Source organism: Apteryx rowi, unplaced genomic scaffold (genome assembly GCF_003343035.1).
Source record: "Apteryx rowi isolate R43461 unplaced genomic scaffold, aptRow1 scaffold_471, whole genome shotgun sequence".
NCBI lineage: Eukaryota > Metazoa > Chordata > Aves > Apterygiformes > Apterygidae > Apteryx > Apteryx rowi.
The window spans coordinates 192,087-208,883 of record NW_020450729.1 but is presented as its reverse complement, the minus strand read 5'-3'; the positions used below and the strand labels follow the sequence as shown (position 1 = coordinate 208,883).

General features: G+C 39.5%; 1 protein-coding gene across 1 annotated transcript in view; it reads right to left on the bottom strand.

The window, feature by feature from the left end:
* Window positions 1-458: 458 nt before the first annotated feature.
* ACER3 (alkaline ceramidase 3) overlaps window positions 459-16,797 on the bottom strand; it is a 46,791-nt gene continuing 30,452 nt past the window's right edge. Inside the window, exons 8-12 of the mRNA XM_026078148.1 lie at window positions 13,286-13,344; window positions 10,423-10,524; window positions 7,031-7,135; window positions 5,753-5,798; window positions 459-5,526 (exon numbers count right to left, since the gene is read on the bottom strand). Of these exons, the coding sequence (XP_025933933.1) occupies window positions 5,473-5,526; window positions 5,753-5,798; window positions 7,031-7,135; window positions 10,423-10,524; window positions 13,286-13,344 (366 nt within the window). The 3' untranslated portion in view covers window positions 459-5,472. The remainder of the gene's footprint in view (window positions 5,527-5,752; window positions 5,799-7,030; window positions 7,136-10,422; window positions 10,525-13,285; window positions 13,345-16,797) is intronic.

Sequence of the window (16,797 nt, the reverse complement as noted above, 5' to 3'; positions counted from 1 at the left end):
GGAGCATCTGACCGGGAGCTCCTGTAAGCGAATGGGGCTCTGCATGAAGTGCTTGGCTGACTGCTGGGCCCTCGCACTGCCGCTCGCTGAGCTATACCCACTAAAATAAATGACAGCTGTGAGGCTAAATCCCCCATCCAGCTTTCAAAATCTGAAAGGATGCAACACCATCTGGGATGGAGCGAAGTCACGCACATGGTCTGAGCTGAGCAGAGACAGCCATGAACTGGATAGCTGCTTTCCAGAAACGTAGTTAAGTGGAGAGCCACGACTCTTGCAGTAGGAGAACTTTTAACAAAAAAAACAAACCAGCAACTGCCAAGGACCTTGCCTGTGGGTCCCAAGAGAAAACATAGCCTCCACTCTTGGGAAAGAGTTGTGACAGAGAGATCAGGCACTTGGCAGCAGTAGACAGTTGGGACACTGAAGACACTGAACAAACAAAACCCAAACCAGTCTTAATAGTTATACTGTATATTCTCTGTAGTTACATTAGGGACTCTCAAACAAAGCTAGCAGAGAACACTCCAGATGTGTAATAAACATTTTCTTTCATGTATCCAACAATCCATGTCATGTTCCACCCACATAAAACAACAGCTGAATAATCTATAATGAACCGAATGTGATATATTGTCTACGTGACCTCTATGGTAAGGAGTGCAGAATCGGCATTAAAAGTTAAACGTATAAACAGCAGAACATTCAAGCTTGTTACACAAGTATCTAAAGTGCAGTTATCAGGGGGGTGGCTGACGTAATTCTATGGGATTCTGTGCTTAATCTCTTGTTATTCTCTTTCCATGTAAAATTTCTTAATCTCCTTCTGGCTTTCGCTTCTCATGGGTAATAAAGATTCCACCGTTTATCCTTGTTCATAATGAAGTCCCACAGTTAAACAGAACTTTGCATTTAAAGCCTCCCACTGCCTACTGTAAAGTGCAGACAGGGAGACAGGGTTTTTCTAAAGTAAACCAACCGTTTCACCTGAATATGTTAATTAAAATGATGGGGCACACAGGCCATCAAAATGAAGATGTGTTTCTGGATTCACAGGTCCACTGAAGACAAGAGCAATGCAGCTTCATTACAGCTTGCCTTCCAATAAGTAGTGTTTTACTGAATCACTTCATCACCTGCCATCAAATGCCATGAATGCATCCATGGAGAGAAACAGATTTAAAAGCTGTACTACCAAAATTGTTCAATGCAAACTAAACAAGGTGGCACTAACTGTGAGAAACATTAGTGATACTGCGAGGATTTTCTGTTGCTAAGAGTTTCACGTGGGAGAGTTAGCTGAAAAACTCTTTTAACTGTTAGAAACCAGGTGTTGGAAGCATATGCACCAAAGCCAAAAGAATAAACTGCATTTCAAATCATACAATTTCCTTTTAGCCAAACAAGACAGACCTGGGAATGAACACAGCACAATATCAGCTCAAAAGAGAATTAAAATTAATTATAGAACAGTATTTTCCATCCTATCTCTTCCCATGTCACATGTCAAAAAAACTGTACAGTGTTTGTATCTTAGCGTTAAATCTAACTTAACAATATAATACCAAAAAGACTTCAACTGTCCTGAATTAAAATCCTCCTGCTCACGTCTCTTTGTGCAGCAGTCAGAATTCTGCGTGCAGATGAAAATGGACCAAGCGCAACCTAAAAGTCGGAGAGACAMTGAACAAGGCAATACATTTACAGAAAGCAAGCAGAATCAGCCACAGATCAATTCAATACTGTTGCAAACCTCAGGGGTTGAATGTGCTAAGTTAGGCTGCTCTAAGGTCTGCCCTTCACAGGCGGATGTAATTAAGGGCACAGGTATTGTACAACACATGACAGAGGTAGATTGGCAAGTGACAGACTGCATATTCCAATTCTAACTCTAGGGTAGTCTTCTTAACACTTGCTGGTAGCGCATCTCCCTTGTGCTAAAAGAAAGAGCATTAAAATGAGGTCTGGAGATGACTAATACTGCTAGCCAACTTCTAACACTGCCTTCGAAACACAGATGAGATTCCTCCTGATGGCAGATTTGTTTATCATGTCTCATCTTCAGTTGATAATGCATGTCTTGAGCTCTAACCAGAAAATCCTGATTCCTGGAGTAAGGTACGGTGTTGATCTGCACTGGGAGAGTCCTTGTGAGATTTTTATATTATTTCCAAGGAAGAATTTTTCAGATCTTGGTCTGCAGAACTACTTGCTGCTGATCTGTGCCAAGTTGATGGTCACATGGTGACAGATTTCCTGGTTCTTCACATATGTTAAAGAACAGAAGAGTTCATTACTGTGATTAAGTCTGTTCAACACATGCTATAGGATTCATGTTATAAGACACCTGCTACTTCCTTTTAAGTAGCTGTTGTCTGAATCCCACTCAAAAGACAGGATCAAAGATGACCCACTTGAAAGATGTAGTACATGACAAGTTTGGGATATGCTGCTCCAAGGATCTTAGAAAAAACAGCACCTCATACAAGTGATATAAATAAAGAACAATGTAACAGACATATAACAAAATACAGGGGAAAGGATTTACGTCTTTCCAGGCACTAGAAAAGGTAGTCTGAAATTCAGTGACATGAAGTTACAACTGGCTTGCCACACTTTCAATATCACTTAGAAGATCAATAAGGCAGAAAACCCAAGACCCATAATTAGATTATTTATGCTCAGAAGGATACACATGTAAATTACATTCTTCAGGAACTAACATAACTTGAAAAAAAAAAAACCACTACTGGAAGGGTGGTAGAGGTGTGCATGTTTCGGTCATTTAAAGTGAAGGAAGAAGCCAACTTGCATAATGTTAAGATAAAAACATAAGTGAGAAATGATTTGTGAATGAAAAGCTAACAGCAACACAATATTAATGCAAGAGCTTTTCCAACTTTCTCAAAAAAAACAAAAAAACAAAACAACCTCCCCCTCCCCCAACAAGTTAATTCAACAGGATCTGAAAAGAAACATACACCTCCTTGTTGCAAGTGTGTAGGACAATCAACAAATTTCTTTAAAATACACTGTTGTAGGGATGCCTTGTCACTAAGAAAGTGGCTTAGCACACCATGGTTACTGCAATTACAGGCAAGTCAAACAGATCCCCCAAAGGCTCCAGTAACAAAATGAAGGCCACTGGAATACAGGCTTTGTTCATTTTTTTCAAAAAAAATAATACCATGCTAAGCAGATGTCATTAGTGACTGTTGATATTTCTAGTTGCTGCACCACTCCTATTATGGGACTCTCTTCCATAGTTTAGGAAAGCATGTAAACACACTAAATAAGAAAAGAAAAAAAAATCAAACACTGTGCAGAAGCAACAGTATGCTTGGGGGAGCCTGGAGGTGAACAGGCAGGCACTTTTTTTTAAGCTACATTTTTAAAACAGTTCTCAAATCTCTTTACCAAAAATACTCCCTCTGGGTAATTAAAGGCACCTGATCCAAGACAGCATTTTCCTGCCTCTGTGCCAGGTGTTTCAACATCTTTCAGTCTGAAGGTCCCTCAAATTGTCCAGCACAGATGCAGATCTTGTCTATGGAACTGAAGCCTACTGACAGTAGATTTCTTTTAAACTTATCATTCAGAGACCCTTACAGTGGTTTTTGGATTACAGGTTGAAATGCGCTGATCTCAGCATGTGCTTAAACCTCACCGAATCACTGAAAATTAAGCATCTTTTTCTAGCCCTGTGTTTGGGTCTATTCAATCTCAAGAGTCCAGGGTCAGTCACCATGACCAAAAGCCATGATTTTGTATGGAGATTCACATCAGTAGGGGTGCTATCGATGTACACAGAGGATGCAGTTAAGCTCCAAGCAGGAAACAAACACATTAAAGAGAAGAGAGAATTTTAGTTAACACTGATTCTACAATACAGATTTCAGTCTGACTTTTTCAGCAGTCAAAGCAAGGAAGCTTACACTAGCCAGGGCTTTGGGATGTGGGAAACAGCTTTATAGCTGGATTACTGTGCCTTGCTACTGCTGGATTTTAAATTAATAGAGAATGGAATTTCCAGTATAGCCCAAGCATTTCCCTTGCGCTTCCCTTTACATCAAGAAGGTTAAACCCCTCAGAGCATCAAAAGGTGATGAAAATTGCATAGCACGGCAGGTAGGAGGCCCAGAGACAGGCTCCATTAGTCACCCCAAGGTCCGGAGAGTCAAAACCACAGACTCTGATATGAGGTATATTTTGAAAAACTGTGTTAGTTCAATGTTTTCTTTATGCYGACTTATTAATTTTGATCGGCTGGGTAGGAAAAAAAAAAACATGCAGAAACCAGAGGGTTTGTCCCCAGTGAAGACCCAAAGGTTGTTTTTAGAAGAGATGGTCATGAGGAGTAATCTCAAACTTTCCACAGAGTAACCGCGTCATGGAAATATTAAGAAAAATCTAAATGTTGCCAATTATATTTTGGGGTATCCTCAATGTAAGTCATTTTTTACTCTTTGTTCAATATTTCCTAATAAGATGCTGCTTCTGGAAGTCAGACCAATATTTTTTTTAAGACTTGAAAAATAAGGGAAAGACATGAATTTGAAGCTGCGCTAGCATATTTCTAAGGCGATTGTGAATCTGTAGTAGGAATGGGATATGGGGAGAGAAAATGGGAGGCATGTAAGCAATAATTATAAGAAACAAAAGTGTTGTGGTTATACAGTCACCCAAAGGACCCTGCAGTCTCCTAATAGATCACTACTGGTCAAAAATGAGGAGTTCATGTTCCACACACCAAACAAGAACCCTTACAAAGGTTTCACCATCTTAAGTGTCTTCTCCTGATCACACCCTGGAACATCCTCCACGATTTACCTCAGTTGGACTAAAGAGATAATGGAAACCTGGTGCAAAATAAAATAAATGGCACTATGTAGCCCAACATTTTTCCTTAAAATATAAATTGCAAATGAGGCTGTGGAGAAGCAAGATAGAATAAAGCCCTAAATCATTACATACTTCATTAATTGTATAAAAGTGCAAGATTAAAGTAGTTCAGGTTAAGCATTCAGTTCACTATAGGCCACACAGATGCTTAGCTTGGCCATCAATGGCCTGTTTTTATCATTCAGTTACTAATATTAGCTTAAACCACAGAAAGAACAAAAACTGAATGAAAAATGTATGCAATCCACTTCAAAAATGGTTAGTTTTCTGTGACCAGCACGAAATATTAGCTCAGTATCATCAGCTATACAATATATACATAAAAATATTGTGTCTTAATCTTTTTTTTTTTTTTTTTAAACAACTTAGAATAAAACCATACTAAATGTTATTTCCCTAATGTGTCGACTCTTCACTCTGGTCTGGCTGGGAGGCCAAGTAATGCAGAGAAGTCCTTTTATAGCAATGGTACTTGAACTGATCCATAATTTTGACACTTCAGCTGTAGTAACTGTTGAATCTCTTTATTCAGCCAGGCTAGGTGGTTGAATGCAACTGTCTAGATCTCAGTCAAAGCTTCTTGGGCGGCTCCACAAGAAGAACAGGCCATATTCCAAAAACAAACTGTTAAAAGAAAAATAGGGAGAGGGGAAAAATTTCTTGGAATGTTAAGCCTCTTGGAACAGAAATCAAATAACATTAACATGATTTCAACCGTATTTCTTGTGATCAATGTAGAAATCAAAGACAGAACCCTAACAAGGACAACCATTGATCCTCAATGCATGTGCAAACACAAAACATCTGAATGCCACAGCGCATCAATGGACACAAAATACTGGTTGCTTACCTTCACCTTTGGCCTGTGTTTCAGAAAAAGTGTCCTTGTGTATAAACTGAGGGAGAGAGGAAAAGTGTGCTTAAAATTCAATATATAATAAAGCATATAAAATAATAATGATGTACTAATCCCAGTTTCATTTTCCAACTAGAAAAGAATTGCCTCTGTCATTGCAGGGATACCCATTCTGCCTAGGACATGTTAGCCTACAGCAAATCCCTTAGTGCTAGACTATGATTAGCAAATGAATTTACCCTGCCCCTATGTGGGGAGGAAGAAAGAAACCCAGATAAGTTAATTTTCTCTCCATTAGGGGAAAGACTAAATAGGGACTAGACTCTGCAACTTTGGAAGGATGAAAGTACATCAGTGTACCACAAAATGAAGCAGAATTGCTCTCTGAGCAATCAGATACCAGGAAAAAAGAAAACAAAACAAAACCCAAAACACCCACTATCAGAGCAGCTGCTGGAACTGTACTTATTTTCCTTTCATTTTCCTTTTACTAGTCAATTTAGAATCTTATGTTTATTTGATGTAGGAAAGTTGATACGTGATCAAGTTTTCTCAGCTACTCAGAAAACATCTCTTAAACAGACATTATTTTATAGTTCTGGTTAAGTGGTAAAAGAGCTTTCATTACATAATGAACAAAATACAGAAATTCTTCAGTTTTCATATTAAATTCCACTTTCAGTTCTCATTCCAGTAGATGGTGGTATAGAGCAAAAACAGAGCCAAAAACTGCTGCTGCAAACTTGCTAGTTTAGGTTCCTGTCCAAGTCTTCTTCTAAAACTAGTATCCTGTGCTTCTGGGAACACCACCTTGGTTTCAACCACTTCAGCTGTCACTTTCCTGCTCTATAGTGCAATGCCTGCGAGTTTTCAGGAATGACAGTTCATATCAAAAAGATTAGTTAATACTTCTAAAATTAAACATTTGTAAGTGTTTGAGCATCGCTGCACAAGAACAGAAAGGTGTTAATAGCATATATTTTGAATAACATACTGTCAAATACATTTTCAATGTAATTACTACAGGGTTCCCACTTATGAATTGCATTGTCCATGTCTATTTAAAGACTTATGATTACATTTTGAAGAACATATAGCTAGTCTAAAAACTCTCTAAAAATAATTTTTAAAAAGAAAGATATCCCCACCTCCTCTAGTTTAATAAGTTATTTTCCCGTTCTTCTGGCTGATACAACAATCTGAAGTAAATATGACCCTGGGAAAACTCCTAAGGCTGTTTTATGATCATCCAGTTTAGAAAACRTTTCCTACCTCAGAAGGATATGAAGGTAAGAGCCTAGGCCTGTAAGTATATGCCACCAAGCATGAAACTGTGTCACAGCTCCCACAACAGGAGGCATCTTCTCTCGTAGTGCCCTGCAAAAAGAAATGCCACACGACATGTTTTTCAAAGCTAAGCAATCTCCAATAGCAGTGCTTACTTGCCAGATCACATATTACTGATTCCTTATCCCAGGCCTGTGCTTCACGTAGACAGGCTTTCAGCAGGTCAGCAACAGCAGGTCTACTGACAGTCTGGAAAGATTACTAGCAAACTGTCTTGTTCACATATTTAAAGAAACAAAGCACCCACTCCTCCATACAATGAGTGATCAGTTACCTCTGGACTTAAAATTCAGGGAATATATTTATGGCATCCCACAGTCCTAAATGAGTTTTACTATTCTCTCTCCCCCAAATCCTATGAACTACTGTCCATAGGAAGAAAAGCTGAGGATAAGGTCTGAGAGGGGAAATGGGAACCATAAGGCATCACTGCTTCATGTTTGGCAATCATGCCACCTATTCTCCAGCTCGATGGAAGCTTAGCTTGCCTTTCTCTGTTGCACACTGAAGAGGGACAAAGTGGGTGTAGAGTGAGGAAGCAGAAGGTGGAGAGTCAGAAATGCTCTGCCAACATGCTTAATCTTTGAATTGTTATGGGGCATGAGCTGCTCAAGAAGAGGCTAAAGGACAGAGATGGAGAAAGAAAGGGAAGGAACTGAATTGCCATGGTTTCTCCTGCTCACTACAGAGTTCTGCTGATAATGATGCCTATTTTAGTTGATGGTGGAGCAAACGTTCACATCTGACTGTCTTCTTTTTTGACATATATTTCACATTCAATCAAAACAAAAGAAGAAGGGAAAATAACAAGGACTGCAGATTTGTAGGAAGAAAAACCTGCAGCTACCGTAATACTTATTGAGTGCTTGATGTTTTAATATCAAGTGCCCCTGACTAAACGCTAATCCCCGAGCTGCTACTGAGTTTCCAGAGCCGCCCAGTCACAAAGATGAACACAGAGTCACGATTCAGTCAGCTGGGAATGACATAGTGGAACACCCGAACTGTCACTCCTGGCACAGCCTCACGGCCTTTTGATGGCAAGAAAACTCAAAGTTCAAGTTTCAAAAGCTCATGAATCCGTCCAGGGAAGCTGAGTGCTACAGAAGTATTGTTTTTTTATCAGCTCCAGACTTCACGGAATATGGAAAAACAAAAACAGAATCAAAATACAAATTTGAACATTAAAAACAAAAAGAGCAGGTGGGTGGATGATTCACAAGTTAGATCTTTAGAGAATAAAAAACTACAAGGAACTGGAATATATTTTCTCCAAAGGTTCCAGTATAATACCACTTTGAGAAATTCAAAGGCTCTGCACACATCTGATTAAAGCTAGTAAACAAGCTTAATTGTTTTTTTTCCCAGCACCATAACTAAACAAGTATAATAAGAAATATACTGACATGTTTTCCCTTTACAAAATGAGGATGGAAAAAAGTGCTTCAGCAGCTGGTGTAATCTCTGAGTCCAGGAACAACTTTCAAAGCCCCATGGACCTCCAGCAGCTCAGCAGGCTCTATGAATTGGGGGTTATGATCTCACCACTGATCTGACGCAGCTGCAAAAATCGGCCCCGATTCCAGAATTTGCAAAGTCACTGCAAACCCACCCACTTGTGTTGGCAAATAACTTTATGCCAGCTATATCAAGTGTTTTTAGGGTGGAAGCACTGTGTATGATATTCATTTTTGAAAGTTTCAAGAAAACTCTGTTACAATCAATTGGCCTAACATAGTGTAAGGCCTACAGAGCCAAAAGGGACAGATGGGAAACACTAGACTCCTTCCCTACAGCACAATCTGATCTGAGCCCACACCAACCTACTAGGACAATTCTGTATGCCACAGATTGAAGAGCGTAACAGTGTATGTTGAAGGAGAACAGGCAGATCAGAGTCAGATGGGACTTTCTTGATACTGGCATCAATCTTTCCATCTCTTCCAGCTTGTGGTGGAACAAAACCATCACAACTAAGCAAAAGAGAGGTGCCATGAGGCAGCTGTCCAATTCCGGGGGAACACACATTCAGAGAATAACCTGTTAGACCGGTGTCCTTACAGGCATGGGTGTGATGTCTAGTCATACAACTAGATGGTGGCTTCCTACAAGCCTTGTCTAGAGGCCTTTTTACCCCATTTGGCAATAGACTAAACAGAAATGAAGTCTTTCCTGGCCTCTTTCACAAGTGCTAAGCCAGAAGACTTCAGGCTAATAATGACAGCCAAGCACAATGAATTGGCGCATGGAGTTGCTGCTCATTCYGAGACATTCAAACAGCTGCTGTTTATTGGTGACAAGTATATTGCATTAGATATTTCTTTAACCTGCAAAACTGCTGCTTTTAATGTTTTCCTGGGAAATGACAAAAGCAGAAACCAAAGAAAAGCAGGATAAAAAAACTCATTCGGATCAAATCAAGCGTGAATAGCAGATTTCAGTATGCCACAGATCCTTGACTCAATTTAAATTGAAGTTAAAGAGAAATATCAGCTATAAAAAACTCTCTGTTCACGGATAAGAAAATTGAGTTCTGATTCAGAAATAAGCAGAAATAAGAAAGCTATGGCAGAACACCCCTTCTCTATCAGTGGCTAAGCACCAAGTATCTAGGGATTACAGCTCTCTAAAGCTCTGCGATTTGCCTTGCACTTTGTACCCTAGCTGTCTAGCCTGTAGAGCCCTGTTGGAGCAAATGACAACTTCCCTGTCTATGCTTGATTTCCATCAGAGGGCAAACTGGTGCTGCAGGTGTTGCAGGGGGGACACACTCGGGTGCCGTTCCAACACACAGACTGTGGCCGAGTGCATATCCAGAGCCAAGCGTGGGAAAGCAGTCTAAGGGCATACAGGTTAGAAGCTACCTATGGTTTCATAGTAGGGGTGATATAAAAACTCTTCTCAGGCAGTAAGCGCTGTTTGAGCACTTCAGTGCTTGAGAATGTTATTTAAATGAGAGAGAAAGATTATCAAAAATCAACTTTGTTGAACCAGCTTAACTGGAGAAAGCTTGTTTTTACTTGGCCCTTAAGTTACCTTTTATTTCCTGAAAGAAATTTTCAAGTGTAATGGAAATTAGAGTATTTCACACTGCAAATAGTTATATCATCAGGCAACCAAAAAAACCCCAACAAACCCAAAACAAAACTGTTGGGCACTGAATCTAGTCATGAGCAAACTGGATAAAGCCCTTGTGAATGTTTTGTAGCAATGTAYCACACACACCACGAGATGGATCTGAACATCCTCCACAGAAAAAGCAAAGCTGCGTGCTGAAAGATTATTGAGAGCTAGCTGGACAAACTGAAAGTGCTCACCTCAACTTATCACAGAAAATGTTGTCCACATTCCAGAGAAAAAATCCCATTAAGAATACAGTTAAAGATGTATAGCCCAGACCTCTAAGCCATGGGTATACCCTAGAGAGAGAGACAAATAATGTAAAATTTAGTTCAAGATGCAGCTTGTAGCATACATAATACTACTACATACAAATAAACTGCTTGATTAAAAAATAAAGATTGACTTAAGTGCATCATTAACAAACCCACCCTCACTTTGTGCATKCATGCTGCGTCACAGAATCGTTAACTTCCTAACAGAAGTTTGTGGCATTTGCTCCTTTTTTTCACTAAAAAGACACATCCAAAGAAAAGCCCAATTCCAGTCTCAAGAGGCTTCCAGGAAATATAGTTTAAGTTATTTTTAAGCGATATGAGTACACAGTTTAGATTTCAGCTTAAAACGCATTCCTAAGCTGTTTTTTCCCCAACATGTTATACACAGTGCACATTTCAGAGCTCTGAGCACAAGCAACAGAAACATGCAGAACAGACAGGTATAGCTTCTTTCATAAGGCAAACTAATCAGATACCCTTTGTACACGTTAACARCAAGAATACTGCCAATATAAACTGGCAAAAATCAGTATTTGTTTAGTCAAATAAATGCACAGAGCACCATGCACTAGATGAGCGGAGYCACACTGTAACATTCCCAACTCAGTATGCCCGTTCTAGAGACACAAGGACACATGTCACAGGACACGAAAGAGCATTAAATGGTATGTTATACATGCTGGTAATTAGGTAACTATAGCTAAAATGGTTCAAGGAATAAATGGGGTGGTTTTGTGAAGGAGCGAGAGGCTGGCATGACTTAGTAACAGAGAACATGCTTTGCGAACAGAGGCCAACATATGCCAAGTCATAATCTTGGGAAAGAAACAGAGAGAACCAAGAAACAGATGAAGAACATGGGGGAAATAAGTAGGAATACACTGCAAACGATGAGGATAGAAGGAGGTAGAAGCCTGGCTCCAAAGAATTCTATGTGCTGTTCCTTCGAGGTTTTTATGCTGAGCTCAGACTGACTTCCAGCCTTACACTAAGCAATAAGTGAAGCTAATATTACATATTAAGGAAATAAGATTGAAAAGAAGCAGAAATGTGTTAAAACACGCTTGGACAAGTGTTAGCGTTATGAATGGAGAGACAGAAATACATTTTAGCAATGTGGCGGAAGTAAATCTGAAAATGGAAGTAGGGTTGACTTGCAGAGAAGCAAAAGGGCACTGTCAGGCTGGCACTGCTTCTTTAGCAGCAGAATTAGTTTAAAATGTACCTATTCCTTCCCCATCTCAACTTTATGACTACTGTTTGCATCAGCACAAGTGAAGGGAGAAGCTGGTCTTTGCAGGGCCATGCTGTAATGAAGTGATGTGGCCAATGAAGAAAATACACACCAGAAAAAACTGCAATCAAAGGGGGAAAAAAGTAGGTGCAACATCAAAGACAGTCTTTGCTGAAGCAAGCCTAACAACGAACAAGACCCTGAGAGGGAGGATGGTGGTATTAACAGAAGACAACAAAATGCTTCAGAATTAATGATAATATACCAGTGTCTGGAATTTGCAAAACTGGAAAGATAGCAGACCTAAAGGGTTGTCTAAACAGACACGCATAAATTTAAACTGAATGGCTAGAACTGTGCTAAATCCTTGTGCAAACACAAAATTAAAGTGACTGGAACTTGATTCAATTCAGTTTCTTTTGGAAGTGAATAAAGGCAGTAACATTTAAGATCTCTAATTTAGGATTAGAATTTCCATGTTCATGGGTTCAAAAAGTGACTTTAAACTGATAATTTTTACTATAGAGGAAGGAAAACACACAATCCATTTTAATTTTTTTTTTTTCTTAAAAAGTCTGTGAATAGTTATGCTTGGTCTGTGAAGATTTCCTAGCAAAAGTTAAATCAAATGAACTAGAAGTGCAATTGCAAGATGATTGAATGAGTCTGCTTTAAAAGTCACGSCTTTTGTTAAACTCTTCCTTGTGTTGCTGAACAGTTATATGTGTAACCTGAAACAAAGCTTAACGAAAAACACATTTAGCTTAAAGATGTAGCATAGAGAAATCAATAATTTTCAGAGGCAATCCCCATATTCATGAGAATGCCAACTGCTCACAGGAAAGAGACAGCAGAGGGCCAGGAACTTGGCCCCTGAAAGCTAAACAAAAATATTTATTCCAATAGCAATTCAATTCCTTCTTCTTCAGTTTCATCCACCAACTCTGTGCTCTGGTGCTTCTTATCACTGTCTTCCAACATTTCTAATATCCTTTTGCTGCTTATAAATAGCTTTTATTTGAATTTCCATCATGTATATCTAACTTTACACAGTCAAAAACAGTAAGCAAACTATCATTTAAACCTTTTGTATTAATATACTTTCCATTTGAGTTTTAGATATCGGACTATGGGAGAGGAAAGGAAAACATTGATGCTCCATCTCCACAGTCCTACTCTTACTTCTCCCCAAGTATCAGCCCTAGAGTTTGGGCACCAGCAGTAGCCTTCCCATTTTCTCCAGCTCTATGAAGACAGAAACTTTGTCCCCCTTGAAGCCCCTGCTGAAGCCACTAGCAGAACACCTGGCGGTTAATACTGATCATAAGCACAGAGAAGCTWCTCTTGTTTAGCGATATCCCTCTGGCTTCAAGAAAATACAAGGAGGTGAGCCATTCCCTTCCAAACCAAAGAGAGCACAGGAGCTAGCATCACACACCTAGTTCCAGAAAGTTTGTCAATGCCAATTTCTCAAGTTAAGCTCATAGAAAGAGATGCTAATGCTAAGTTTTAGCCTATCTTACAATGAAGAATTAAATGGCTACTTACCATAATACTATATATACAGATCGTAGAACTATAATGGAAACTAGCGTTCCATACATGATCTGAAAATAAAAACAGAYAAAATTCAGCAGTGGTATTCAAGGAACACTACATAACACATACACATAAGGAACATATACACAGAATACTACAGAAGTAAAAATTTCTGAAGCCTCTGTTGWTTTTTATTTCTTAGTCTCAAGAAAATTTCCCCTCTAAATGCCTCTCCAACAAAGCCTCCAAAAAAAAGTTTCAAACAAAAATACGATTACATCCATGATCTTCATACAATTACAGGAAAACTGTTGTGTTAAACTGCTGTTTTACTACTTTGAATTAGAAAGTAAACGCTAGGTGGCACTCAGTAAGCATCCTGAAGTCAAAATGGTAAGTAACTCCTGTCATCTCTTCTGCATTAAAGTTATAGTTCCTTCATGGATATTTCAGATTTATTTTCTTTACTAAAAGCCAAAACTTGAACAGACTATGCAGTATGCCCACACTGAACACGACCATGGAAGAAACTTTCCAGGAAGCATTTAAAAAAAAAAAAAAATCAACTATTACAGGCTGTTAGGATTCTAATTATACAGTGAGAAGGCTGCATTTTCTGAAAAAAGGACACGATCAAAACCTGGCTTAATGTAGGCTTGATGAAATTTAACGTAATGGCTTGACTTATATAAAAGGTCAAAGTCATCATTTCTTTTCTGTCTTGAGATCTCTCAATCTCCCTGCCCTTCTCTATTCAGAAGCTTAGGATCCACATAACACCATCCCCAAGGCATACAGACTAAAGAGAAGAAATACAGCCAGAGCCATTCCTGAACACAGTGATGCAGAAGCCACTGCAGCAGTGAGGATTTTCAGACACTGGCAACACCAGAGTATTTTCTCATGCTTTTTACCCTAATATTGTCTTCTTCCTGCCAAAAAGGCAGTTTGTCCCAAGCAGTTGTGCCTTGTTCTCTGACTCTYGCCAGTGGCCCACCAGCCCCTCTCTACCYTTCGCTTCGCCGTCCATTGAGCTTCCTTTCTCATTTTTGCTTTTAGTCAATTCCCACCTAACTCTCCCTTGTTTTACATGAAATAGAACGAGAAACTTTTGCTGTTTTTAAAAAACACCCAACTTCACAGAAGTAGCATATTTACAAATGAGCATTCTTAAAATGTTTTATCGACTTCCTCACCCCTTTCGTCGTTCTTTTAGACTATAATGTCTTCAAGGCAAGGACTACTTCTTACYCTGCTGTAACTAGGGCAATTCAGCTATTACCATCCTGCAAGCACACRCCTACTTCTAGTCATTTGACATAATACAGATTGGTGCACCGATGTGAAATAAAAACTACCTTTTAAAAATACATAAAGGCAAATTCCAAGTTCATTTGAACTTTAGAGGTGAGGTTAGTAGCACACATCGTATTATCAATGTATATATACAGAACATGACACACAACTCAGTCCCGAGGTTTCACAACAGGYAAGACAAAGCTCCAGTATTGACTATGTAAAGTCACTCAGCAGAAGCAGTCCTTTATTTGCATTCAGAGTGAGATCAAATAACTCCAGTAACTGAACTACTGCTACTGTATGTTCTGCTCYGGAGAGCTAAACAAAACAAAATTGCTTGAAAGGCTAATTGGTTCTGGACGAACTTTATACAAAACTGTTAACTAGCTTCCAATCCCCTTGCTGGGGCATAGCACATAAACCRGAAAACGCCCTGCTAGACATGGCCCAAGTATCAAGTGCTTATCAGTCCCAACCTGAAGCTGGAAAGATCTCACTGTATGACAAACACAGGCTAAACTTTAAAAGTCAACAACCATTTTACTCTGCGAAACTCATTTAGAAGAGCCTATTTTGTTTTCCTAATCAAATCCAGTAATTTATTCCAAGAGACGGAAGGCACTGAGGAAGAAACTCATAAAAAGGAACCCAGGAGACAGTTCCACCCCATTTCCTTACGACTTTCCTCTTTCCTACAATTTTGACTGCTAAGGTCTGCTGCGCAGACACAGAAAAACCTACCCACGAAGAGACAGCTTTCTATCATASTGGCATGACCATCTTTGAGCTTTTATCGTGTAACTCACTTGCTCTCTGACTCTTTGTACAAGGAGTTAAATAGTGTTAAGAGCATCTAGAGAAACGTGGCTTACAGCCAGCCCAAAGTTCACGTAAATCACTGGCTAAAACTGCTATTTTTTTGCGGCGGYTGCTAAAAGCATGGAAGAGCAAAAGCTAAAGGAAAGCTTTCTTCGTAGAGCTGCTGACTTGGTATCTCCTAGCGAGTTGCTTAATGGCTCGCAAAAGAAGATAGTCTTGTCGGAGGGAGGAAGAAAAAAAAAAAGCCTTACAGTGACTGAAGAAAAACATGCCCATAGTTGACACTTCAATTTCTTGCCTTTTCCGCTCCCCACACAAACAGGTTGTTAGCAGTAAAACACATTTGTGTTTAAAAGCCTGTGAAAGCCTGGAACAACAAACTGTTCTTCTCCGCGTGCTCCAATCCTCCTCTTCCCACTGAGGGCAACATCGAGGAGGTGTTGCTGTGACATGCAGAGACTGTAGCTGTACGTCTCGCTACAACCGTTTCTTACCAGAGGCCTGTAAACAGAGCGATGTAACTTAGCTCATTCCTATGGGAGCACTGCTTACTTTTATTCCTCTACTACCTGCGGATTTACTGTTTTAATCACGCAACAAATTCGTCGGATACTATCTTTGCACCCAAAGAAGCATAAGTCAAAAGCCCCACCTTATTCAAGTCTGCTTGAATTTCTTAATTCCTTTAGCTCCCTTTGTTCTTCTGCTTTAACTAACGCATCATTTCAGTGACAGATGAAAAGCCAAGCTAGTTTTGTGCAATTCTGCCTCAAAGTGCCTCCCAACTGTAAGCCAAATAAACACRCTGGCACTATAGTTTAAACAAAAGGAAACAGCAGCACCTCATCATCTTTTGTTGTTGCTAGACAGTTCCCTCTCTGCTGCTTAAGATGCAAATAAAGCTGCATGTATTTCAGCTTTGAAGTCCCTGTCTTTGCAACGGGGAAAACCCCCAAATCTTATTGATACGGAGTATGTTACCTGATAAGAAGGCCAAACGGGAAGAACATGCTTCTAGCTTCCAAACRGAAGGTAAGCATTTGGGCACTATTTGACAGCACTTTCAGAGATGAAGTGTAAGCGGTTAAGTAATACATATAAATTCACTTCTTATGCAAGTCAGAGGCAAGGTTGAGACTCCACACTGGGGAGAGTGCACAAAACGGGTTCTCCATCTATACATTACTACAGAAAGCTTCAAGAGCCTGGGATTTCTACTATTCCCTGTGCTCCTGGCTTTCTGCCCATCTTTTGTTAATAAAGTCAATTTGTCAGCCTCAAACATTAGTGCAGACATTGAGAACTGTGTTGAGAGATTTGGGGTTCTTGGTCACCACTTATTTATTAATATACAAACCATCTATCAAAAAGGAGTTATCTTAAATCCTTGAGGCTGGAAATMG